The 25,123-nt window shown below is 41.4% G+C and overlaps 1 protein-coding gene across 1 annotated transcript in view; it reads right to left on the bottom strand.

The window, feature by feature from the left end:
- Positions 1–21,701, bottom strand: part of ZNHIT6 (zinc finger HIT-type containing 6) — a 57,834-nt gene extending 36,133 nt beyond the window's left edge. Inside the window, exons 1-7 of the mRNA XM_077825363.1 lie at positions 21,445–21,701; positions 20,744–20,809; positions 20,558–20,664; positions 20,388–20,473; positions 17,779–17,882; positions 7,144–7,212; positions 5,924–6,004 (exon numbers count right to left, since the gene is read on the bottom strand). Of these exons, the coding sequence (XP_077681489.1) occupies positions 5,924–6,004; positions 7,144–7,212; positions 17,779–17,882; positions 20,388–20,473; positions 20,558–20,664; positions 20,744–20,809; positions 21,445–21,701 (770 nt within the window). The remainder of the gene's footprint in view (positions 1–5,923; positions 6,005–7,143; positions 7,213–17,778; positions 17,883–20,387; positions 20,474–20,557; positions 20,665–20,743; positions 20,810–21,444) is intronic.
- Between the last annotated feature and the right edge of the window lie 3,422 nt (positions 21,702–25,123).

The raw sequence follows: 25,123 nt of genomic DNA, 5'->3' as shown, positions 1-25,123 counted from the left end.
CTCTCCTCAGGGGGACTGAGTCATCTATCTGCCGCCCCAACCGGGAAAACCGAGAAGTCTGCTGCTTGCCAGGAGCTAGGATTCATGATGTGACAGAGAGATTGCCGAGACTCATCAATCCCTCGGATCGCTACCCCTTCCTGCTTCTTCATGTGGGCACCAATGATACTGCCAAGAATGACCTTGAGCAGATCACTGCGGACTACGTGGCTCTGGGAAGAAGGATAAAGGAGTTTGAGGCGCAAGTGGTCTTCTCATCCATCCTCCCCGTGGAAGGAAAAGGCCTGGGTAGAGATCGTCGAATTGTGGAAGTCAACGAATGGCTACGCAGGTGGTGTCGGAGAGAAGGCTTTGGTTCTTTGACCATGGGATGGTGTTCCAAGAAGGAGGAGTGCTAGGCAGAGACGGGCTCCATCTAACGAAGAGAGGGAAGAGCATCTTCGCAAGCAGGCTGGCTAACCTAGTGAGGAAGGCTTTAAACTAGGTTCACCGGGGGAAGGAGACCAAAGCCCTGAGGTAAGTGGGGAAGTGGGATACCAGGAGGAAGCACAAGCAGGAGCGTGCGAGAGGGCAGGGGTCCTGCCTCATACTGAGAAAGAGGGACAATCAGTGAGTTATCTCAAGTGCCTAAAGACAAATGCAAGAAGCCTGGGAAACAAGCAGGGAGAACTGGAAGTCCTGGCACAGTCAAGGAATTATGATGTGATTGGAATAACAGAGACTTGGTGGGATAACTCACATGACTGGAGTACTGTCATGGATGGATATAAACTGTTCAGGAAGGACAGGCAGGGCAGAAAAGGTGGGGGAATTGCACTGTATGTAAGGGAGCAGTATGACTGCTCAGAGCTCCGGTATGAAACTGCAGAAAAACCTGAGTGTCTCTGGATTAAGTTTAGAAGTGTGAGCAACAAGGGTAATGTCGTGGTGGCAGTCTGCTATAGACCACCGGACCAGGGGGATGAGGCGGACGAGGCTTTCTTCCGGCAACTCACGGAAGTTACTAGATCGCAGGCCCTGGTTCTCATGGGAGACTTCAAATCACCCTGATATCTGCTGGGAGAGCAATACAGCAGTGCACAGACAATCCAGGAAGTTTTTGGAAAGTGTAGGGGACAATTTCCTGGTGCAAGTGCCGGAGGAACCAACTAGAGGCAGAGCTCTTCTTGACCTGCTGCTCACAAACCGTGAAGAATTAGTAGGGGAAGCTAAAGTGGATGGGAACCTGGGAGGCAGTGACCATGAGATGGTTGAGTTCAGGATCCTGACACAGGGAAGAAAGAAGAGCAGCAGAATACGGACCCTGGACTTCAGAAAAGCAGACTGACTCCCTCAGGGAACTGATGGGCAGGATCCCCTGGGAAAATAACATGAGGGGGAAAGGAGTCCAGGGGAGCTGGCTGTATTTTAAGAATCCTTATTGAGGTTACAGGGACAAACCATCCCAATGTGTAGAAAGAATAGTAAATATGGCAGGCGACCAGCTTCGCTAAACAGTGAAATCCTTGCTGATCTTGAACACAAAAAAAGAAGCTTACAAGAAGTGCAAGATTGGACAAATGACCACGGAGGAGTATAAAAATATTGCTCAGGAATGCAGGAGTGAAATCAGGAAGGCCAAATCAAACCTGGAGTTGCAGCTAGCAAGAGATGTTAAGAGTAACAAGAAGCGTTTCTTTAGGTATATTAGCAACAAGAAGAAAGTCAAGGAAAGTGCGGGCCCCTTACTGAATGAGGGAGGCAACCTAGTGACAGAGGATGTGGAAAAAGCTAATGTACTCAATGCTTTTTTTGCCTCTGTCTTCACGAACAAGGTCAGCTCCCAGACTACTGCACTGGGCAGCACAGCGTGGGGAGTAGGTGACCAGCTCTCTGTGGAGAAAGAAGTGGTTCGGGACTATTTAGAAAAGCTGGACGAGCACAAGTCCATGGGGCTGGATGCGCTGCATCAGAGAGTGCTAAAGGAGTTGGCGGATGTGATTGCAGAGCCATTGGCCGTTATCTTTGAAAACTCATGGCAATCGGGGTAAGTCCCGGATCACTGGAAAAAGGCTAATGTAGTGCCCATCTTTAAAAAAGGGAAGAAGGAGGATCCTGGGAACTACAGCCCAGTCAGCCTCACCTCAGGCCCTGGAAAAATCATGGAGCAGGTCCTCAAGGAATCAATTCTGAAGCACTTCGAGGAGAGGAAAGTGATCAGGAACAGTCAGCATGGATTCACCAAGGACAAGTCATGCCAGACTAATCTAACTGCCTTCTATGATGAGATAACTGGCGCTGTGGATGAGGGGAAAGTGGTGGACATGTTGTTCCTTGACTTTAGCAAAGCTTTTGACACTGTCTCCCACAGTATTCTTGCCAGCAAGTTAAAGAAGTATGGGCTGGATGAATGGACTATAAGGTGGATAGAAAAAAGTTGGCTAGATTGTCGGGCTCAATGGGTAGTGATCAATGGCTCCATGTCTAGTTGGCAGCCGGTATCAAGTGGAGTGCCCCAAGGGTTGGTCCTCGGGCTGGTTTTATTCAATATCTTCATAAATGATCTGGAGGATGGTGTGGATTGCACCCTCAGCAAGTTTGCAGATGACTGGGAGGAGAGGTAGATATGCTGGAGGGTAGGGATAGGATACAGAGGGCCCCAGACAAATTAGAGGACTGAGCCAAAAGAAATCTGATGAGGTTCAACAAGGACAAGTGCAGAGTCCTGCACTTAGGACGGAAGAATCCCATGCACCGCTACAGAGTAGGGACCGAATGGCTCGGCAGCAGTTCTGCAGAAAAGGACCTAGGGGTTACAGTGGACGAGAAGCTGGATATGAGTCAACAGTGTGCCCTTGTTGCCAAGAAGGCCAATGGCATTTTGGGATGTATATGTAGGGGCATTGCCAGCAGATTGAGGGATGCGATCGTTCCCCTCTATTCAACATTGGTGAGGCCTCATCTGGAGTACTGTGTCCAGTTTTGGGCCCCACACTACAAGAAGGATGTGGATAAATTGGAAAGAGTCCAGCGGAGGGCAACAAAAATGATTAGGGGACTGGAACACATGAGTGATGAGGAGAGGCTGAGGGAACTGGGATTGTTTAGTCTGCAGAGGGGAAGAATGAGGGGGGATTTGATAGCTGCTTTCAACTACCTGAAAGGGGGTTCCAAAGAGGATGGATCTAGACTGTTCTCAGTGGTAGCTGATGACAGAACAAGGAGTAATGGTCTCAAGTTGCAGTGGGGGAGGTTTAGGTTGGATATTAGGAAAAACTTTTTCACTAGGAGGGTGGTGAAACACTGGAATGGGTTACCTAGGGAGGTGGTGGAATCTCCTTCCTTAGGTATTTTTAAGGTTAGGCTTGACAAAGCCCTGGCTGGGATGATTTAGTTGGGGATTGGTCCTGCTTTGAGCAAGGGGTTGGACTAGATGACCTCCTGAGGTCCCTTCCAACCCTGATATTCTATGAAAACAGCCTTCCTGTCAATGTAAATACAGGTTTGCCACTAGCCAGAATTTTAAGACCGTCTATGAATCAGACCTTGGATTGCAAACGTGTTTCTCTACTTTCTCCAGATAAGGCATTAACATTACCATCATTTAAATTAATTCTTTGGATTTTTTAATCATTTCATTTGTATCATCAGCAATTTCTTTGAGTGCTGCTGGTTTAAATTCAATGACTTTAGAAGCATACAAATGCAGGGCTGGAAGGGACCAAGTAAACTAGACCATCCCTGACAGGTGTTTCTCAAACTTGTTTTTAAAAGCTTCCAATGATGGGGACTCCATGACCTCCCTTGGAAGCCTATTCCACAGCTTAACTACCCCTTATAGTCAGAAAGCTGTTCCTTATATCGAACCTAAATCTCCCTTGCTGCAGATTAAGCCCATTACTTCTTGTCCTACCTTCAGTGGACATGGAAAACAAGTGATCACTGTCCTCTTTACAACAACCCTTAACATACTGGAAGACTTATCAGGTCTCCCCTCAGTCTTCCTTTCTCAAGACAAAACATGCCCTCCTTTAAGCTTTCCTCATAGGTCATTTTTCTAAACCTTTTATCACTTTTCTTGCTCTCCTCTGGACTCTTTCCAATTTGTCCACATCTTTCCTAAACTGTGGTGCCCAGAACTGGACACAGTACTCCAGCTGGGGCCTTACCAGTGCCAAGTAGACAGGACAATTACCTCCTGTGTCTTACATACTACACTCCTGTTAATTCACCCCAGAATCATATTAGCCTTTTTTGCAGCTGCAGTACATTGACGACTCATAGTTTGTGGTCCACTATAACCCGCAGATCCTTTTCAGCAGTACTACCACCTAGAAAGTTATTCCCCATTTTGTAGTTGTGCATTTGATTTTTTCCTTCCTCAGTGAAGTAATTTGCACTTGTCTTTATTGATTTTCATCGCAATGAATTCAGACCAATTCTCCAATTTGTCAACGTCATTTTGAATTTTAAACCTGTCCTCCAAAGTGCTTGAAACCCCTCCCGGGTTGGTGTCATCTGCAAATTTTATAAGCATACTCTCTACTCCATTATCCAAGTCATTAATGAAAATATTGACTAGTACCAGACCCAGGACTGACCCCTGTGGGACTCCACTAGACAATTTCATAGCAAACTATTGATAACTCTGAGAACAGTTGTTCAGCCAGTTGTGATCTAGATGAAATTACTCTAAGGTGGATGCACATTTCGCTAGTTTGCTATGAGAATGTCCTGTGGAACTGTGTCAAAAGCCTTACTAAAATCAAGGTATAGCGTGTCTACTGCTTCCCCCCATCCACTACGTCAATAATCATATCAAGAAAGGAAATTCGGTTGGTTTGTCATTATTTATTTTTTGACAAATCCATGCTGACTATTCCTTATAATCTTATGATCCTTCAGGTCCTTACAAACGGATTGTTTAATAATTTGCACCAGTATTTTTCCAGGTACTGAAGTTAGGATGGCTGGTTTATAATTCCCTGGGTCCTCCTGCTTCCCCTTTTAAAAGATAGGTACTATGCTTCCCTTCTCCATTCTTCTGGGACCTTTCCTGTCCTCCAGGAGTTCTCAAAGATAATTGCTAATGGCTCCAATATTGCTACAGATAGATCCTTAAGTACCCTAGGATGAATTTCATCAGGCCCTCCTGACTTGAATACATCTAATCTATCCAAATGTTCTTTAGCTTGTTCTTTCCCTATTTTGACTTATGTTTCTTTGCCTTAGTTCTTAACATTGTTGAGTATCTGCTCACCATTAACCTTTTTAGTAAAGACTGAAGCAAAATAGGCATTAAGCACTTCAGCTTTCTTGATGTCATCTGTTATTAGCTCTCATTCCCAGATACACAAAGGACCTACACTTTCCTTTGTCTTTTTCTTGCTCCTAATGTATTTAAAGATCCTCTTCTTTGCCTTTTATGTCCCTTGCCACATGTAACTCATTTTTTTGTGCCTCAGCCTTTCTGATTTTGTCACTACATACTTGTGCTGTTCTTCTGTATTCCTCCTTCTCAATGTTTCAAGTTTTTGTACGATTCCTTTTTAATTTTCAGGTCATTCTTCTGATCTTTCCTTTACATCGGAATAGTTTACAGTTGTGTCTTCAATATTGTCTCCTTGAGGAACCACCACTGCCCTGAACTCCCTTAGATTTTCTTCCCATGGGACCTTACCTACCAGTTCTCTGAGTTTCTTAGACTCTGCTTTTTGAAGTCCTTATTCAGCTGCTCTCTTGCTCTCTCCTTCCTTTCCTTAGAATCATGGAATTTACTTAATTTAGTTTCAGTCAATAAGTATTAATGAGGTGGCTTTTATCACAAAGATGGCAAGTGCACTATTAGCTAGGAATCCAATTCTGAATGGTAAAAGTGGAAAACTTTTAGTTTTGTTATTTTAAAATCAGTTAAGTAAAATTACTAATGGTTTTTAATACATACCTTTGACGAATAACAGGATCTGATTCTTCAGGATCAAGGTAAGGTTTAAGGATTTCACCTAGTGTTTTATCATCGGGCACCCTTTGGCCAAAAAGATAAAAATGCAGTTTATTAAGTATCATTCAAAAAGAAATATTAAAGCAATTTTAAGGAAATGGTATTTCCATATTTAAATTGATATAACACCAGCAGGTAACATCTGGAAAGGGTGCAATGTGCATCAACATGGCACAAGCTGGCAATGGATATTACCAGCCCCAGCACACAGGGTATGTCTATGCTGCAATTAAAAACCTGCAGCTGTCCTGTGTCAATTGGGGCTTGCAGGCATCTGGCTAAGGGGCTGTTTAACTGCAGTGTAGACATTTGGGCTCAGGCTGGACCCTGGGCTCTAGGACCCTGAGTGGGGAGGGTCCCAGAGCTCAGGCTCCAGCCTGTTCATCTACACCACAATTGAACAGCCCAGTGAACCTGAGTCAGCTTAGTACAGGCCAATCATGGGTGTCTAACTGCAGCACAAACATACTCTCATTCAACATTAGGACTTAGCTGGCACCTGCAGGAAGGAAACAAAGACTCTTCCTCTTATCCTTCCCCATGCCTGCAGCTGGAAAAGCAACTTCCAGCCCTGACAGCAAGTGGCTACTTCTCAGCTTTCCTAGCCCAAATAGGCATGGGGAGAGAAGAGGTAGTTTTTGTTTTGCTGTTTTTCTGCTTTCCTACAGGTACCTTTCAGGGAGGGGGTTAGTAGCATCTGCTACAAAGGCAACATGGCTTCCTTTCCATCCTCTCTGGTGTGGGAAAGGATTTCCTGCAGGGAGTGGGATTTTCTCTGAAGATCAAGGAAAACATTAGGAGTATGCAAAACTCCTCTATATTAGCATGCTGATGCATGTGGACAGCAAGCATCAGGAGGCATATACAAGGCTGCTCTATTTACAAAAGATTATCAAATAAAACAAGTATTTAAATTAGAGAAATTCAATTTGAAAACAGACTTCAGTGTTATGCTTCTAAGGCGATAGAAACAAAACCAGTATTTTAAAAAAGTGAATTAATCTGAGGTGTCCCCTATGTAACAACCAAAAAAATAAAATAAATCTTTATCTTGAGTCTTATTACCACATACAAAAAGATGGCTAAGAAACTAACCAAATAGTCTTATAAAACTAGTTTGCTATCATTAACTATAGACATCTGCTTTTCACAACCTCAGGTACCTTTTTACTGTGTATTCAGCATGACTGTGAGGAAATATGAGCTTCAAATGCCAGTAGAACCTTTGTTCCCTAAAAAGAGAGAGAGAGAGAAACACACACACTAATATCTCAGAGGTATTATTTGCATCATTATTTGTACTGGTACAGTCTTGAGACCTCAACCAAGATGGGGTACTGTAAATAGTAAGAGACAGTCCCTGCCCCAAAGAGGTTACCATCTACATAAACACAGGGTGGGAGAAAAGTATTATTATTATTCCCATATTAAAATATGGGAAATTGAGGCACCAAGGGATTAAGCAATCTACAGGAAGGTCAGAAAGGAAAGCTGTGGTACATCCAGGAACTGAACCCAGATCTCGAGTCCCTGTCCAGTTCCTTAACCAGAAGCCCCTTCCCTTCCCTTCCTCTTTTGCCAACATAGTTAATTATAGAGCAATTTTTATTAGGTGTTTGGAAGCAGAAATTACCTACTGCTACATGGTTCAAAGAGACACATTCTTTATGGGAGCAGTCAGACCTTCCCGACAGCCCTGGGCTGGGACTTGGGAGACCTGGGCTCTATTCTTGGTTCTACCACTAGCCTGCTAGGTGACCTTGGGCAAATCTCTTCACTTCTCTGCACCACAGTTTCCTCATCTGTAAAATGGGGAGACAGTCACTGACCATCTTTGTAAAGTCCTCTGAGATCTACTGATGAACAGTACTATATAAGAGCTAGGTATTATTATGCAGCTGCTCTTTCTAGTTTAGAATTTTACACACAGCACATATATTTAAGGTGAGGTTAAACTGAAGCAGCATTTACAAAGTTCCAGAGGTCTGACAATTCCCTGAAATTCAGGAACTTTTTATGGTACTTTTTTCAGCTATCTAAGACTTGGGACTCCTAACCATCAAGTTTACAAAGGTTTACAAAATTATGATTAAAAATAATGTGCTGCTGTTGTAACAAAGTTAGTTTGGGTATCAGACAGTTGAAACACTATACAGTTGGGTCCAGCTGGCTACAGAGGCATGTACGTGCATCCAGTAGCAAAACAGTAGACAACAAATTGGTTGCTAAGTACAATTAACTATGTTATTGCTTTTAGATGAGAGACTTACAAAGTTTGTTTGCTGAATAAATAATTATTCTTAACCTAGTTATTTCTAGGGGAAGGTTACAGTCCATACAATATTTCAGAATACTTACATAGCACAGAAACAGTGTTGGATGCTTTTCTAAGAGGAGGGAAAACCAGGTCCTTACCTTACATAAATCTTAGAATCTAAACAGATAACAAACGTATAGATGAATGTTGGGGTACCACAAGCAGCAAATGACTGAGTGGAGTTGTACAGAATGTCTAGTGAATTCTCCATTTCCATCCTCTTTCTCTGAACCACTTGTTAAAGTTTGTTAAAAGGGAGGATTAATATTTAGAGGCTTCTTTAAGTATGAGTATTCTAAAGAGAGACTGAGTCACAGCAGACCAGCTCAGGGAGAGGAAAGAGGCTGCAAAGACAAGAGTTGGAGGAGGACACAAAAAGGGTGGCTAGTTATGTGGCTTCCGTAATCAGAAGTTGGTACAGTTGAAAGTATGTGCCCTGTCTTCACATTTTAAGACCTGCTGTTTGGTATAATGGTATGGTATTTACTATTACAAGTTCCAAACTCAAACATTAATTTAAAATTAATTTTGAAAGAAGATTCATGTTTTGAATGTTAAATCTGCCGTATGAAAAATTCTGTCAGAAAATTCTTAGCACCTCTGGAACTGGCAAACTCAAAGCAACATTAATATCACTGAACAATTGTACAGCAAACTGCAATGCTAATGAAGAAGGGCTTCAACTCAACTGACTATTAACAAGCTCACAATCCCCATCTCAGCTGTACTTTAATATTTAGCACTTAGAATATACGAACATAAGAATGGCCATACTGGGTCAGACAAATGGTTCATCTTGCCCAGCATCCTATCTTCCTACAGAGGCCAATGCCAGGTGCTTCAAAGGGAATGAACGTAACAGGGCAACTATCATGTGATCCATCTCCTGTCATCCAGTCTGTGATGGGCACTTACACGGCAGGTACATGTGCAAAGCACTATTCCAGTATTTAATTAAAACTTGCTGTGGGACTAAAGGTGGGGGTGTTGTCAACTGGAAGGCAGGTTGCAGGATCACGACTGAAAGTCACAACTGATAAGATGTACATGTATGTCGTAGTAGTAGTAAGAAGACATATTTCATTTCTTGCTCTGAAAATAGGGCCTAAGAATGAGGCTTGGCTTTTTCTTTTCCTTTCAGTTTGGGCAAAATGGTCTCAGAGGTGAAATCATCCTCCTCCAGTAGCTGTGTGTAGAGCAGAGGTGGGCAAACTACAGCCTGCGGGACCATCCTGCCTGGCCCTTGAGCCCCTGACTCCTCCCCTGCAGTCCCCCCTCCCCTGCAGTCTCAGCATGCCGCACCGCCAGCACAGGAGGGGGCTGCACTGCGGGGGCAGTGGAGAGCAGGAAGGGAGACTCACGGCCTTAGAAGATAGCAGGGTCCTGTAACAGTTCTTGTGCAGGGTGGCCCAGAACCTGAATTGGATAGCAATCTAAGCACATCTTCTCCTAAATGAGATGTACCAAACTTAAAAATATTTATGCAAATTAGGTTCTAAAATCTGTAAGCTTTTTAACAGCTACTGGTTCTTCCTGAACAAACATCTGCTCCCCCTTACCCTGCCAAAACCTTTTAAATTTGCAACATAAAGTAATTTCTTCAACTGTGCTTTTCCTAATTTCCCCAAATAAACATACAAGCAAATAATCCACAAGCAAACCAAGCTACTGTTCCTATAGGCAAGGAACACAGCGATTGTTACTGTCATTTCTTTCAATATGATAATGGTGGTAGCTCTATGAGCAGCACAGTCATCACCTCCTCAGAGCAGAGGTTCTCACAACCAATTTTTTGGTGGCCTCAGAGCGTGGCCACCAACTCTTGCTGATGGCCGCTGTGACAATTTTTCCTAAAATTGTTAATTAACTTTGGGGAAAATGAATAAATATGCACTTATACATGTAGTAATTTATTTATGTAGGGATTTTTTTGAAGACTCGGTAATAAAAAAAAATGTACAGTTGTCTCTATTATTTACTAGACTTAAATTGAATAGAAACAAATAAGATGCTTTGCATGCTGTTTTTGTTGTTTTTTTTTTTTTAAACTTGCTAGCTAGTAAGTCTGCTTCTGTGAAAAGTGATATTTGTATGTTTGTTAATATCACTTCACAGCAGCAGACTTGTTAGCTAGCTGGGAGGCAGTGAAAAGTGATATTAAACAAAAATATCACTTTTCACAGCAGAAGTTACTCAGCTCTGGCAAACTGGAGGACAAATTAAGCCTTGGAAGGGAAGATGGGGAGGCAGCAGGGGCCAAGGGCGATGGGGAACTCACACTGGCTGCCTGCTCCTCTGGTGTTTGTTGCTCCAGAGGGGGGCAGGGCCCAACCCCGCCTGGCAACCCCAGGGGAAGGCCGCTGCTTGCACACCCCTCCCCCCTACCATCACCACAGGAAAAAGCCCCTGGTGGCCACATTTGAGAAACGCTGTTGTAGAGTGTCTGGATTGCTGTGGTCTCCAATCTTTTTGCTGAAACAACCCCTAGTAGTGTGGGTCTGTGTACCATGATTTAGGCAAGTGCTGTAGACACTGCAGCTTCTAGACCCCAAGGGACAGATTTTCATAGGTATCTGGGTGCCTAAGGAAGTAGGACAGATGACTACTGGTATTTTCAAAAGTGCCTAAGCACAGATTTAAGGTGCCTAATGTGCTCTGGCATTTGTAGCCTATCTGCATCTTTAGGTATTTAAATATCACAGTAAGTCTGGCCTCAAGGTTCTACTAGCACCCGGTGGTCATAAATAGCACTCTGTACAGCATTTCCCTCAGACACCCCATTTCTGTTATCCTTTTCCTTCACCAATTGCGACAGGAGCAGGGAGAAAGCGGCACCAGATTCACCCTATCAGAGTCATCACACTTGTACTCTGCTGACCTGCCACACCACTCAGCTGATTTAACAGGATTTAAAGGAGAGAATCAAACTCCACCCCCTCACCCCGACTGTGAAAGTGCAGCAGAGGCAGAAGCAGCACTGAAAGGAAGCTCAGCGATTTAGAAGTATAGTAACTGTATATATTTAAGGGATGGAGGGCAAAAGGTTTTGGGCTTTGTTCTCCTGTCTTACACGAATGTAATTGGTTTACAATGATTAGAAGAGAATCAGGCCCTTTGCTCTTTCCTTGCTTTGTTTTCTATTAAAGAATCTCTAGCCTATCTGAAATTAAGAAGTAGACATTTACTGTTGATCAATCCAAGAACCACTTGCCCACAGTATTAGAGTATTTGAAATTGTTCAAACACCCCACAAATGCTGGGATGACCCTAATTCAATAGATCTTTTTAATAAAGAAACTGAACTCTATTTTCCTGCCCTCAAATTAGCCTTTGCTTTAATATTTACATTTACCAAAGCTAATTCCACCTCTCTGTATCCCTTTATGGATACACTCCTTGAAAGCAGTCACATGAGACCACTCCCACCTATTCTGGACATTATCTTAATTACTTTAAATCAAGCAGCTTCAACTAGATAAACGTGAGGAGGCATGAGAGACAAACCGTATTTACAGATTCTAACATTAGTAAATACTGTAATATAAGATTGATTTTATTTTCAAGGCTGGTTGAACAACATACTAAAAGAACCAAACTAAAATTATTGAATTATAAAGAATCATCACACCCTGACTTAAGGTCACTCACTTTTTGCACATTTAGTCCATCTTAAGAATCAGAAACGCTCCTACAGAGTATCAGAAGTCAAACATGCAGCGTGAGCTGCTACTTACTACCTAAGAAAGTGTACACACTTTAAGACCTCAGCTCTTTGATCCACTCCCCAGATGTGTCTGGGACTTCGCTTCCCCTCTAAGCAAAATATATTTGATGGGACACAAATTTCTATGAATTTCATGAAAATGTGTAGAATCTGCATCTCTGAGTTTCACTGGCCACCATAACCTCCTATCATGTGCCCATTCACAAAACCCCTTTTGTAATCCTGCAAAGCAGCAGAGGAGCATTTATACATATATACGAATACAGCCACTATTACAATCAGTTTAATATTATAATGGGCTCTTGTTAGGCTTTGTGATATTTAAGGTTGCAAAACAGTTTGTTTTAACCCTATTTTCACATACTCTTAACTCTCAAATTCAACTTTGGGGTTTGAAATTTTCCATGCTTGTTTTTTGCCTCTATGTGAACCCTATTTCAGAAGTTTACATAAAACTCTTGTAGCTACTTTTCTGTTCACTGGAGGGGGGGAAGCCACAATACCCTTTTTGCCTTTCAGAGATATGTCAGATGCAGACCTGTTAGTTCAAAGAACTTACAAGTCCTGCTGGTAAATTTATTAAGCTCTCGCTCCTCGTGCCCAGTGAGTAGAACTGTGCATTGTACTTTTCTCCTTATTTATCTCAGATTTTGCCTAGTGTACTAGGTTTACAGTATATGCAACACTGATTTGTTTACATTTGTCATCTACTTTCCACAAAACCGTAAAAAACAAGTCAAATGTAAGGATAATGGAAATTATTTCTCAGAGACAGGAGAGAACATTATTAAAAGTGTTTATATTAAAGTATTTTGATAGTTATGCTTCAGGTTTCTCAGTTAAAATTATAAACTTGAGGGGTTTAGTTCATTAATTCTCAAGGTACTTTTATGAAATGTATCATGTATACAATTTTTCATCTGACTGTTCTTTTAGTTTTTATACAAACTCAGTCCTAGACGCTAGCCTTGATTAATACAAGAATCAGCTTGTTTTATTAGTAATTGTATTAATAACTGTCCTAGCTAGCATTATTCACATCCTAATTTGCTAACAGGAAACTCCTAACTTTAATCATCAAAAATCTCAAACAAACAATGTACATTGGAATCTGCTTACAATGAACTCAGATACAGAAGACATATATATATGAAAGTAGACGAAGTCCTAAATTGTTCAGTGCATTGTAATGTACCAACTGCAATTGTGACTACAGCAACTTCCACTTAAAATGAAACCCTGTGAAAGACAGAATGACTCACCGGGGATTTTATTCTATTGAATAACAGATGCCTTATGAAGTTATTGGAAAGAATATGTGGAAGTATCTTAGATCAGGGCATCTGCATGTTCACAAATACAATAGCATCTGCTATACACAGGTTACACCGTATCAACAAAAAGGGGAGAGGGAAGAAATGGGGAAGTACCAGTCGTCCTTTAACCCTGATTTGCTACTTTAGTGGCTCATATCACAGTGCAGCAGTTTAATTTAAGTATAAGTGGATTAAATGTTTACTCTTTTTGATAATATTGCCTTAAACTGCTTTAGGCAACACAGATCCAGTCCAATTAAGTCACTGGATTCTCTTGTGAAACCCAAAAGCCTCTCAATAAAAATAAATGAATAACAGTTTGAAGCTTTCACGAAAATACACTGTCTCTAGTGCCACCATACCTACTGTGCTAGTGACATTAAACAGCAGAGGGGACCCACACGTTGCTGAAGCTCAGCTAAACTAATTCCCAGCTGAGATTTGATGGACGAACAATAAAGTTGGGTTACTTCTATTTAAAACAATTGTAGTAAACTGTAAAGCAAGACTATCCACCAAGAAACTGATTGAAAAACTTTTCCTTTGTAACACATATGGTCTCCTCCCAGGAGGCCTCAGAACAGCAGGAGATCTTACTAACCATATGTGCTGCAATATTCAAGCACACTGGGTTTGAATTAAAGGTTCTGTGGAAACCGAAAGACTTAGCCAAGGTTGACTAGTCCAAAATTTAACCTTTAAAAATGTGTTTTGTCCTCTCTTCTGATTTTTTGCCAGGAAACAAAAATGCCCATCAGCTTCCCTGCATGAGAACTAACACATTTAGGTTTCTGTCACACTTCAGGGATAGACAGCCTGCCAAGAGCTGAGCTGGGATGTAGCCTTTCCTCATGTTTGTATGTCATCCCTCCATTTTCATGAGACTATCAAATTATTGAAATGCACAGAAATCAGCCTCTCTGATCATTAGTGAGCAGCATTCATGTAATGCTACCTGGCCTTCTTCATGCTTGTAGGCAGAGAAAGTGTCACACTGTGATCATAGGTACTGGAACTAGGGATGTGGGGGTGCACCCCCAGGCTTGAAGAAGTAATAGCAACCCAAATACATGGTTTACACTTTTAGCACCCCTACTACAAAAATTTTTCCTGCACCACTCATTGCAATGAATCCCAGACAGCATGCAAAAAAATGCAACTATTTCTAGATTTAGGCTTAAGAGCCCTGTTAGTTGCATCTGAAGAAGTGGGTTCTTTACCCACGAACGCTTATGCCCAAATAAAACTGTTAGTCTCTAAGGTGCCACCGGACTCCTTGTTGTTTTTGTGGATACAGTCTAACACGGCTATCCCCTGATACTTGAGCCCTGATAGGGTAGATTTAATTCAAAATACCTTTGCATTTCTGAGTAGTCTAAACCTTAGCATTGAGATACGGCTTCTGTTCATTATTTTAAAGCAGTTAAGAAGTGAAGAGATTTTCATGTACTTAAGTTTCCCCAGAAGTATATCTCAGATTAGTATAATCTTACTAGGGGCATTAGACAATAAGAGTTATAAAATCTGATTTCCTAAATCTGGATAACAATTTCTTTAGCCATGATTTCCAGTAAATATTTGATCTACACTGAATGTGCATGTCTATCTCTCTCATTTCAAAGCCCAAACTGAAGTTTAATTGATTACAAATGGTTTGTTTGTTTTTTGGACACAGCAGATGAGGGGCAAGAAGTACTACTTCAAAGTCATTTCCAATATCCTAAGCATCACCTATTTAATACTATCGCCAAGCTCTAAAGTTATGGCTCCATTTTCTAAATGTTTGTATGAAATCAAAGAGATGAGAGTTTGTATATAATCTCTCTTAACTTTTTGTGAAGAGTTGTCAATGAGAACATGCATTTCTTCCATACATGAAAATAAAGAGGATGCTCTAAGCCTTTACATTATTTGAAAAATTGGGATGTCTCATTTTGATGGATACTGCAGATTTCAAGATTTACCATTGATTTGCAAAAAAACATGGACCACAGCGGGACACACAAAGAGATGCAGGTGGCTCCCAGTAACATAACTTGTTTTCCCCCAGCATCCCTTAGACACAACTTTCTTCATCAGAAGGCAGCCCAAATATCATTTTGTCACAACTCTGATTGGACCCTATTTTCTGACTAATATGCTATAACTAGTTTTAAAGGTAAATGAAAAGAAAAGATCAACTTAAGAGAAAAGGCAGACTTCTCAGCCTTGATAAAGTGATGACACCTGTTCCAATACAGCTAGGACAGGCATGTTGCAGTATCTGCAACACTTCCCCCCACACCCTTCCCTACAGTGGAGACAAAACTGCACTTTACCATGTAAAATTTGTATTTAATACCTCCCTCTCATACTCATCTACAAGATGTGTATCATTCTCAGTGCCTGGAAAAATATTTGCAGAAAGCAGGTATCTACTTTCCTACAGAATGATGTTGCTGTTCCACTTGATGACACCAGAATGTGTCTATGAAAGAACAACAATTCAAAATAAAAATTGTTCTCCACTATGACCAAAAAAAAAACCAAAAAAAAAGCAAAAAAAAAAGCAAAAAAAAAAAGCCATGGTCTTATTTCTTTCTGGCTGCTCCTGAAATAGTTCCATGCTTAACTATTTACCTAAAAATAACACACCAATCCTGCTAGATCTTAAAATGGGCCTCTGTTCAATAAAGGTAAATATAAATATATAAATATAGACATATGTAATTCAATGCAGAGATAAATTAATTCCCAGTGCTCAGCTGTGTGCTTCCATATGTGAAAGTACTTTTGTGAACAGAAGAGAGTTTAAAAGTCACACTACATAACAGCAACAATTATTAGTTGTGTGGCTGCCTTGTGTACAGGACTTACCAGTGAGGAGAACTTTTTCGTAGTTGTGCCCCCCACAACTCTTAGCCATTGATACAGAGATCTGCAGTATTTGCGGGTTGCCTTGCGGGCTGTTCTAAGGAAGCCAGGAATCCTCATCAATGTAAGAATTCATGAGAAATTTTAATGGGAAAAACCTCACACTTCCTTTTCTTTAACCCCTCCTATGGATTTTCCCTGCCAATCAGACCCTATGCTTTAATGTATGTAAAGCAGAAAACTAACATTTCAGAAAGTCTTTTATGCATTATGTTCTGCTAAGAATAAGGTTTCTCCACCAATGAGAAAAACTGATTTTGTTTCAAAACAGGAGCAATTATGCTAGTTTTTATTTATTTATTTATGCATGCAAACTTACTTGCTAAACCATTACAAGAGGGACACCTAGTGGTTTAGTCACTAAAATATTGTGAAGTTCTCATCCATTCATTGTTACTGGATAACTAGCAGTAAATGGCATTAACTGAATAGAAAAAAAAAAATCTAGAAGCAGAACTTGTGACCAAAACCAATAATAAGCAGGGGGAAGAAAAAAAAAAAAAGCCCAAAGAGAAGCCATTAAAGAAAAAGCCTGCCCCAAGTGGCTATTATCTGATGCTCTCGAAGTCTTTACTGTTTTTCCCCCCAACAGCACAATCAAATATTTAAATTTCAATGAGCCCTCATATTAACTTTGGACCTGTCCCTGTAGTTCACACAGAAGCACTCTTCACCAAGTTACTACATTTTTGTATTATGACACAGTACAATACAAGGAATATAAACTTTATTTATATTGGGAAATGTTTGCTTCATGAATAACCCAGACTTAAATCCACATCCTTTCCCCTCCATGAGAGGGAGACATTTTCAGCAAGTCTTTTCATTTTAAGCAGATGTACCCATCCTCCCAATCAAAGAAAAAGTCAAGCGTATCTGATCAGCAAGTACTTTGGTAATCCCAATTAATGGAAGAATGACAGATACAGAACTCATCTAGGGACTAAGAGTTAAAAGTCCTTAATAAGGAAATATGCATTGAAAATCATTTTGGTAAAAGCATTAAAAAAATCCCATTTGTCCCCCATCACAGACATGCATGCAAGTAGAAGCCCAAATTAATTTATGAAGAAGGAAGAATCTCTCTCACTCTCTTTGTGAATACCATTGTTCAGTAAAGACAACATTTAATTGACTAGCACCAGCAATGGATAGTATGTTGCCACATTGCTGACTTCAGTGCTTGGATTTCCAATTATGACTACTTTATGATAATAGGAAACATCAGCCCAAGCACAACAGAAGAACCCCAACTGAAATTTGGGGTATAATAAATCTTCTCTGAAAAAACTGAATTAAGTAAGCTGAGTACTAGAGGGCTGTAGAAGAATTTAGTACAAATTTCCATCTGAATATGTTTCCAAAGATATTTCATGAGTTTTGTTCACTGTCTAATGTGATTGTCATGAAAAACGCTATCAGGCCTTGAAATCTTACACAAGAGCTATTCACCAGCTATTCTTTCAGTAATACTTAAATTAAGGTTTTGCCCACTTGTCCCTAAACCCCATACTAATTAGAAACTTACTTCTTGTTGAAGGTGGTTGAATTCTCTTTCCTTTTCGTAAACCCAATGGGTAAAGTTTTCAAGTGAATATTGTGCTTTCGAGCTCGGTTTTTCAAATAATTTATCTAACACAGAAAACAAAAGCCAAAGCATATTCAAACATGGAAACGTTTATTACTTCAGTCCTGCAAGTCTAAAAATTGAGGCCAAAAGAGTAGTCCTGGAACCAAAGTACCTTTCAAGCATTTAAGAAGAAGCATAATGTAGAACTGTCCACAGTTGTAAACTTTTTTCTCTTTTTTTAAACAAAAGTTCTCAGTTAAAAAAAAAGATACTTAGATATTTTCAAGAGTTTCCAAGCTTATTCTTAAAGATTAACAGACAAAGTTTTCCCATGGTGAGCACAAGGAGTCCCAATGAAACATAAAACATATGTTATAAGTAGAATTCAAACAGTACGAGAGGTTGGAATCCAATACAGCTACAGAATTAGTGACTGACCTCTTATGATTTTTTAAATCCAAAGGGCCATAAACACCTTTCTGTGCACAAAATCAAGTACAAAGCCTGTATCTGTGAGGTCTAGAGGTGAAATTTCCCCCAAACTCACTCCACTACTGCAGTTGCTGCACACACAGTTTCCCTGAGATGAAGGCTGAATAAATAGTATATCCACAGTCATGAATCAACTGGCCAGTGCAGAGAAAACCCACAGAAGTATGCTCTGCAATGCACAGGGGAAATAACGTTGACATGGCATGGCAGAAGCACCATTAGATCAGTATTCTGTAATGGTAAAGCCTGCTAAAACAACAACACTTAACTATGCTCCAAGGCACTACCGACTTCCATCAGAAATTCCGCAACAGTAACAACCTCCCCCAGACCACCATCCTTACCACCATGGATATCACCTCCCTCTACATCAACATCCCTCACCACAACAGCATCGCTGCCTGCCTCAAATATCTACAAGATAACGTACGTTTGAAAATCCACCCTATGCACATTGCCAAATGCATCCATTTCATCCTTACCCACAACAACTTCACATTTAACAACAGACACTTTGTCCAAACTATAGGAACAGCCATGGGTCCTAAGATAGCTCTCCTATACACCAACCTCTTCATGGGCCACCTTGAGGAAGAATTTCTGGAAAAATGCACCACAAAACCAATATATCTGAGATACATCAATGATATTTTTATCCTCTGGACAGAAGACCTAAACTCCTTCATAGATTTCCACCACTTCAACAACCACCATCGATCTATTACACTCTCTGTCGGACACTTCCACACCAGCATCAGCTTCCTGGACACCATGATTAACTTCAACAATGAAACCTTACAAATTACCGTACACATGAAACCCACACATCACCACACTTACCTCCACAGATCCAGTAACCATCCCAGACATACCAAAAAATCTGCTACCTTCAGCCAGGTACTCAGATACCACCTCCAAAGAGAAAATCCAGGCTATACACCTTAACGGACTTAAAGCCTCCTTCACTAAACAAGGACACTCCACCAGAGAAGTAGATTGCATCATGGAAAGGATCACCCAAACACCCCAGGAGAACCGACTTCAATACAGAAAAAACACCCCTCACCGACTGCAAGCCCCTACTGCTCTACACTAAAGCCCAAATGGGGTATCATCAAATAATTACAACCGATATTTGATGGGCACCACATGCTGATAGAAATCTTTCCTAATCCCCTCTTCTGGCCCTAAGAACAACCCTCCAATCTTGACAAGCTCACCACCAGAAACAAGCTCCCCACAGACCCGGACACACCAACTCAAAGCAGCATCAGACCCTGCCTGAACAGATGCAAAACATGCAGACATATTTCCACTGCTACAAATAATCAATACCTGCCCCAATACACCTTTCAAGATCCCTAGGTCCTACACATGCCTATCACAACATGTGGTTTACCTCATCCAGTGCATCAAATGCCCCAACAACTATGTGGGTGAAACCAGACAGACAATCACTACACTTTCAAATGAACTCACACAGAAAAATCATAAAAGACAAAAACGTATCACCTGTGGACAAACACTTTTCATAAAACGATCACTCCATATCTGACCTCTCGGTATTTGTCCTCAAGGTGAACTTGCACAATATCTTCAAAAGGTGAGCCTGGAAATTTAATTTCGTAACTCTTCTTGGCTCTTCTAAAACCATGAACTCAATAGACAACTAGTTTTTTGACTCATTACAACAACTTTCAACACACTCAACTGCCTGCTAAACCTTAATTAGCTACTATATTTTAAGGGGTTTCCCACAACATGTTAACTCCTTATGCTTAATTTGTCCCAACATGTATTTAGCTCAGAAACACTTATTTCCTTCCCCAGAATGGAAGAACAGCCCTGTGAAGCTCAAAACCTTGTAACTTCCACTAAAGACATTTTTCTAATACAAGATACATCCTTCAGGGACACACAGATCTCAGGTTTGTTCAGTCCATTACAGGAAAATAACCAGTCAAATTTTGGATCTGGATACCCTTAATCTGGATGTCAGGAGATGTTCTAATCCGCAATTTTGGAGCAGCCTCATTTCTACTTTAAACTGACCAAAAAGGTAACTTGAAACTCACAAATTTATTGGTTGTTGGTCTATGCAAGAAAACATCTCGAGCAGCACCATCAGTCATCCTTCCTACGTCTTCCAGAAAACGATAATCTGAATATACAAGGAACAGGAAGAAAAGTTTAATGCTGGTTTAAAAAAGAAGATGGGGTGAAGTTTACATAGAGAAATTCTTACCACTTAGGAGATTCAACTCACTAAACTCATTTATGGAGACAAATGCTGCCTTTTCTCTTATTCCATTACAACTCAGTGCAGTTTTGTGCTTCTTCACACAGGCCAAACTGAAAGTAAAGAGAAAAATAAGCATCCTGTCTCTAGCATTCAAGAAAACAAACAAGAGACAATTCAAATTGTATATACCTGCATGAGTATTTCATGCAACGTGGACACCTGTACTTTGCTTCCTCTCCACTACAGGTTTCACATCTGAAAGGAAAAAAAAGCAGGAAAAGAACAGATGCATTTGTACTTAAAAGGCAGGTTTTCTTTACATTTAACCAAGCATGGGTCATAATTCTGAGAAATGATCACTGAAGCTTGAAGGCAGGGAAAGGAAATATGGATGCCTCAGCAAAGCAAGTAGTTTCCAAACATTTTCATAGGGTGAGCCACAGATCAATACAGGGGGAGATTTTCCTAGAGAGGAAGGGAAGCGAGGAATCAACGCCCGGCTCTTAGGTGCTTAACTCCCATTCAAATGGATGGGCGCTAAATGTCTAAATACCTTCGAGGATCTGGGCCCAAACTGCCACTCAGGGTCAAAGGGGGACACTCATTGGCTGTCGTCCATTAGCCCGCCTCCGAGGAAGAGGCCAACCAGTGACGGACGAGAGGGCAACGCTCGCTCCGCCCGCGAGAGCTGAGGGCCGGGGCAACGGTGACACCCTCCCGCCGTGTCCCCTCGAGAGGAGAAGGCACAGGGCAGCCTCCCCCCGGCCCGAGGGTGAGACCAGCGGCGGCGGCGCCGCGGCTGCCCCCAGGCCTCGGAAAGGGAGGAACGGGACACCCCGCCCGACGGGCGAACGTGGGTCTGCGGAGCCGAGGCCTCGGGCTGCTCCTACCTGTGCAGCGCCATCTTCCGCTTGCCGCAGGCCAGCCCCGGGCTCCCCGTCTCCGTGCCGGGCCCCTCAGGGCTTCCCGCCGGCCCGCTCGCCACCCCGGCTCCCTCCTCCTCCATCCGTGTCCCAGCTGCACACGCTCCGCGAGGGCCCACGTGGGCCGCGTCCCTTCTGAGTGGCGGCGCTTTGCGGCTGCGCTGCGGGGTGGCGGCGGGTGACCGCCCTCTGGCGGCTGCTTGGGAGAGCGCCGCTGTTTCCATGGCGACCTGGAAACCCCCCACAGCCTGCTCCAGTGGAGGGGGGCGGCTTTGCCCCCTCGTGCCCAAGCCGCTCCCATTGGTGGGCCGGGGCCTCTCCATCCTCCTCCCGTTGGGGGCTGGGGCGGGGCCGCGGCCCGTGTCACTGACACATTCCCACGCAGAGCTGTTTAACCGTTCATAGCCCCGCCCATCCCTGGCTGGGCCCGAGGCTGCACTTGGAGGTTAACAATTCACCTCAATTCACCCGGGGGGGTGGGGCAGGTTGTGCCATTAAGTTTCATGCAGTCCTAAGCCTGGAGCCCAGGGCACTTGCATGGGTCATGGCAGGGTAGAATATGGCTCTGAGTGATCACCTCCCTGAGAGGATACAGAGGTTAATTTCACTGTTGCAGGCGTGGTTTCCTCTGATTGGGAAATATCCCTGGAATACAATGGGCACGCTGGGGATTAAATTGCTTTAGCTTTTTAATTTTTTCTATAACCAGTGAGTTTTTGTTTGTTTGCTTTAAAAATCTGGTCACTGCGTGTGGGCTGTGCTGTTGCACTAATCTAAGTCCTGCTGGCTATTTGGAAAATTCTTAGACCTAATTAAGAGCTGTTACTTTTCTGGCTGGAGTTTGATATTTAGGGATAATGGTCCAAATTCTACACATAGTAAATCCAGAGTAACCCCATTGATTTTAGTGCAGCTAAATGGTTTGACTGATTGCAGCATCAAGCTCAATGACTCTAGGAGAGCATATGTTACACTCTGTCTGTTGGGCCATAGATTCCCGTCTCACTAGTGAGGCCTAAATGGCAAAGGTGGCCACCTAGGCCTTAAAATGTTAATGATCATATGATGAACAGCCTACTTAGTTCACTTGGTCTGGGATTAAATTCCTAAATATCGACGAGTGTATCCCTCCATTTAGGTGGGAAAAGGGGTGGAAACCCACCCTGCTTTATGGCATTCTCCCCCTAAACCTAGAGAACACCCTTTGTATTGATAGGGGTTTACAGGTTAGCAGGCAGCATGCCAGAATGGATTAATGTAGTTCCTATCAGAGCAGGTTTTCTTCAAGTTCCCTGCCACTTACACCAGCATTAATGCATGGGCTATTTGTGCAACTGCAGTGGGAGCAGACTCTCCTCCCATGGTAGAGTAGGTTGATGGTGGTTGTGTAAAGATTTCCAAGTCTGGGTGGAGATCTGCAAGGGTTGGGTTTCCATTTGCAACAAATCCCTTGCCTAATAGTTAAGCTGATTTCTTTCTCATGTTGATGAGGTGGCATGCACCCCTCACCCAGATACACACAGTTATTTTTTCCCCCTCTCCGATGTGTTTCTCTTCATGAGGTGTCATTTGGTTATAGGTATTATTTAAACCTATTAAATAAGTATTATTTTGGGTCTGATTATTTGTTTCCTACCTTTGCAGAGGTGTAGCTAAGGACAGAATTTGAGGACAATCGGGTTGTGTATGTGTAACTTAAAGCAGCTGTTGGCCTACAAAATCTGTGTGACACACACCAGAAACTAGCCAGCTTGAAAATTCAGGCTGCAGTAAAGCGGACTGTGCAAAACCAGACTTGTTTGGGTTTGCACAGGTGACAGAAACCCTCTTATTTTTTGTAAATGAACAAATGTGATACAAAAATCAGCTAGAGCTCCACAATGCCATTTTCACAGCTACTTGTCAGAGTAGTACTGCACTTTAAATGTTTACCTTTTCTCATATTCTATTTGTTATATTCGGTTACAGATGTTAGATACAGAAAATATCTATTTGGTCGGTCAGTCAGTCACTGCTGACTAGTCAAGAGAGGCAATACTTTACGTAAGCTGGTAAGTTGCTTAGCAAAGCTTAAAACAAAGTAGTGGTTCTGTCTCACTTTTTATATTAGAAATGTATTAAAGACATTTTTGGCACAAGACACACTCTTGCTCAATGAAAACTTAAAACTATTACACATTCCTTTGTTTTAATGATGTTTGGGGAGGAGGGGTTCACAAGAGCATGTAGTTGCTTGGCTGGACTGATCCTGTGTTACCTAGAGCAATTTAAAGTATTATAATCAAAAGTAGTAGTGATTTAACCTTCTTATCTGGATTGAATTGTGTAGGATGGGCCACTAAAGTGGCTCATTAGGGTTTCCCACTCTCTCCCCCTCCAATTTTATTGATGTAGAATAATCATTTTAGATCATCAGCTATAAGATTCAGGAATGCATATATATGCTAATTTAAAGAATATACACATTTACTTTTAAGTAACTTCTTACTATTTAAAGATGATTGTTTTTAACATAACACTGTCCTTATGAGATACAAGCATTAAAAATGCATTAAACATTAAAAAATTAAGTGAAAATGAGAATAAGGTTGATAAAAGGATAAAAAAGTTAGCATTCTTACAAAAACAAATGGATGTAACATGATCTCAATGGAAAGTCAAACTAAGAACACATGAAATTGTTAACTATCATAGGTAACATTGCCTTTAAATGCTGAAATGACAATGAAAAATCTTCTCTGAACCAACTCTTATTTTCTCTTTTTTCCCTTAATTTATCATTCTATAGCTTGAGTTGCTTCTTTAGATTACTCAAAGAATATGCACACTTTAAAGAAATCCATAATTTGAGGAAAAAATGCTACTTCAGCCCCAGCTTTAGAATTGGAGATTCTACACATTTGTCTTGTATAAGGAAATGTTCTGTCATTTGTGCAATATCCTGTAACACCACAAATATGCATGTGTTTTCCTTCCTAATACAAATATTTATCAAATAAGAGACTCTGTACAGCCTTTCCATGGTTGTTGAAAATGAACAATACAAGGAAAGGGAATCAAAATTATAAAAGATAAACAGTTATTTTTGAAGCACATTTTATTATAGATGAGTAAGCGTGACTTACTGTGGATAAAGATGATTTAAATGAATTGCTGTTTGAACACTCTCCCTCCCCCCAAATATGAGGTATAATTTTGCTCTGTATTACTGTACAAACACTGCTTTGACAATAGATATAGGCAAGCAGTTTGCAAACCTTTTAAAGTAAATGTTTTGTCTTAATGATAAAAGTGTATTTTGTTCAACAGCTGAGGGTCAAATACTTTGACTCAAAATAAAAGTGTGAAACAGTGTCTAGTAATATTGCAAACAAATGGAATTTCTAAGTTACTGAAATAATTATGATTATAACTTAGCCATTCAAAACATATGCTGTATTAAATTTTTCAACAAGTTACAAAACATATACACAGTACATCATCTTAGATGCTATTGGGTGTTTAAAATAGTTAACTGCAGTCCAGAAACTAACCCCCAAAACTACTGTATGTAGCTCTTCTACAACAATCTTTACAATGGCTAACAATTAGCTGGCCTGCCTATAAGCACCATATACAATGTGCTGTCTGGTATATCACTTCCACA

Source organism: Eretmochelys imbricata, chromosome 8 (assembly GCF_965152235.1).
Source record: "Eretmochelys imbricata isolate rEreImb1 chromosome 8, rEreImb1.hap1, whole genome shotgun sequence".
Lineage (NCBI taxonomy): Eukaryota > Metazoa > Chordata > Testudines > Cheloniidae > Eretmochelys > Eretmochelys imbricata.
The sequence above is the reverse complement of the archived record's forward strand: the minus strand, read 5'-3'. Positions and strand labels throughout refer to the sequence as shown.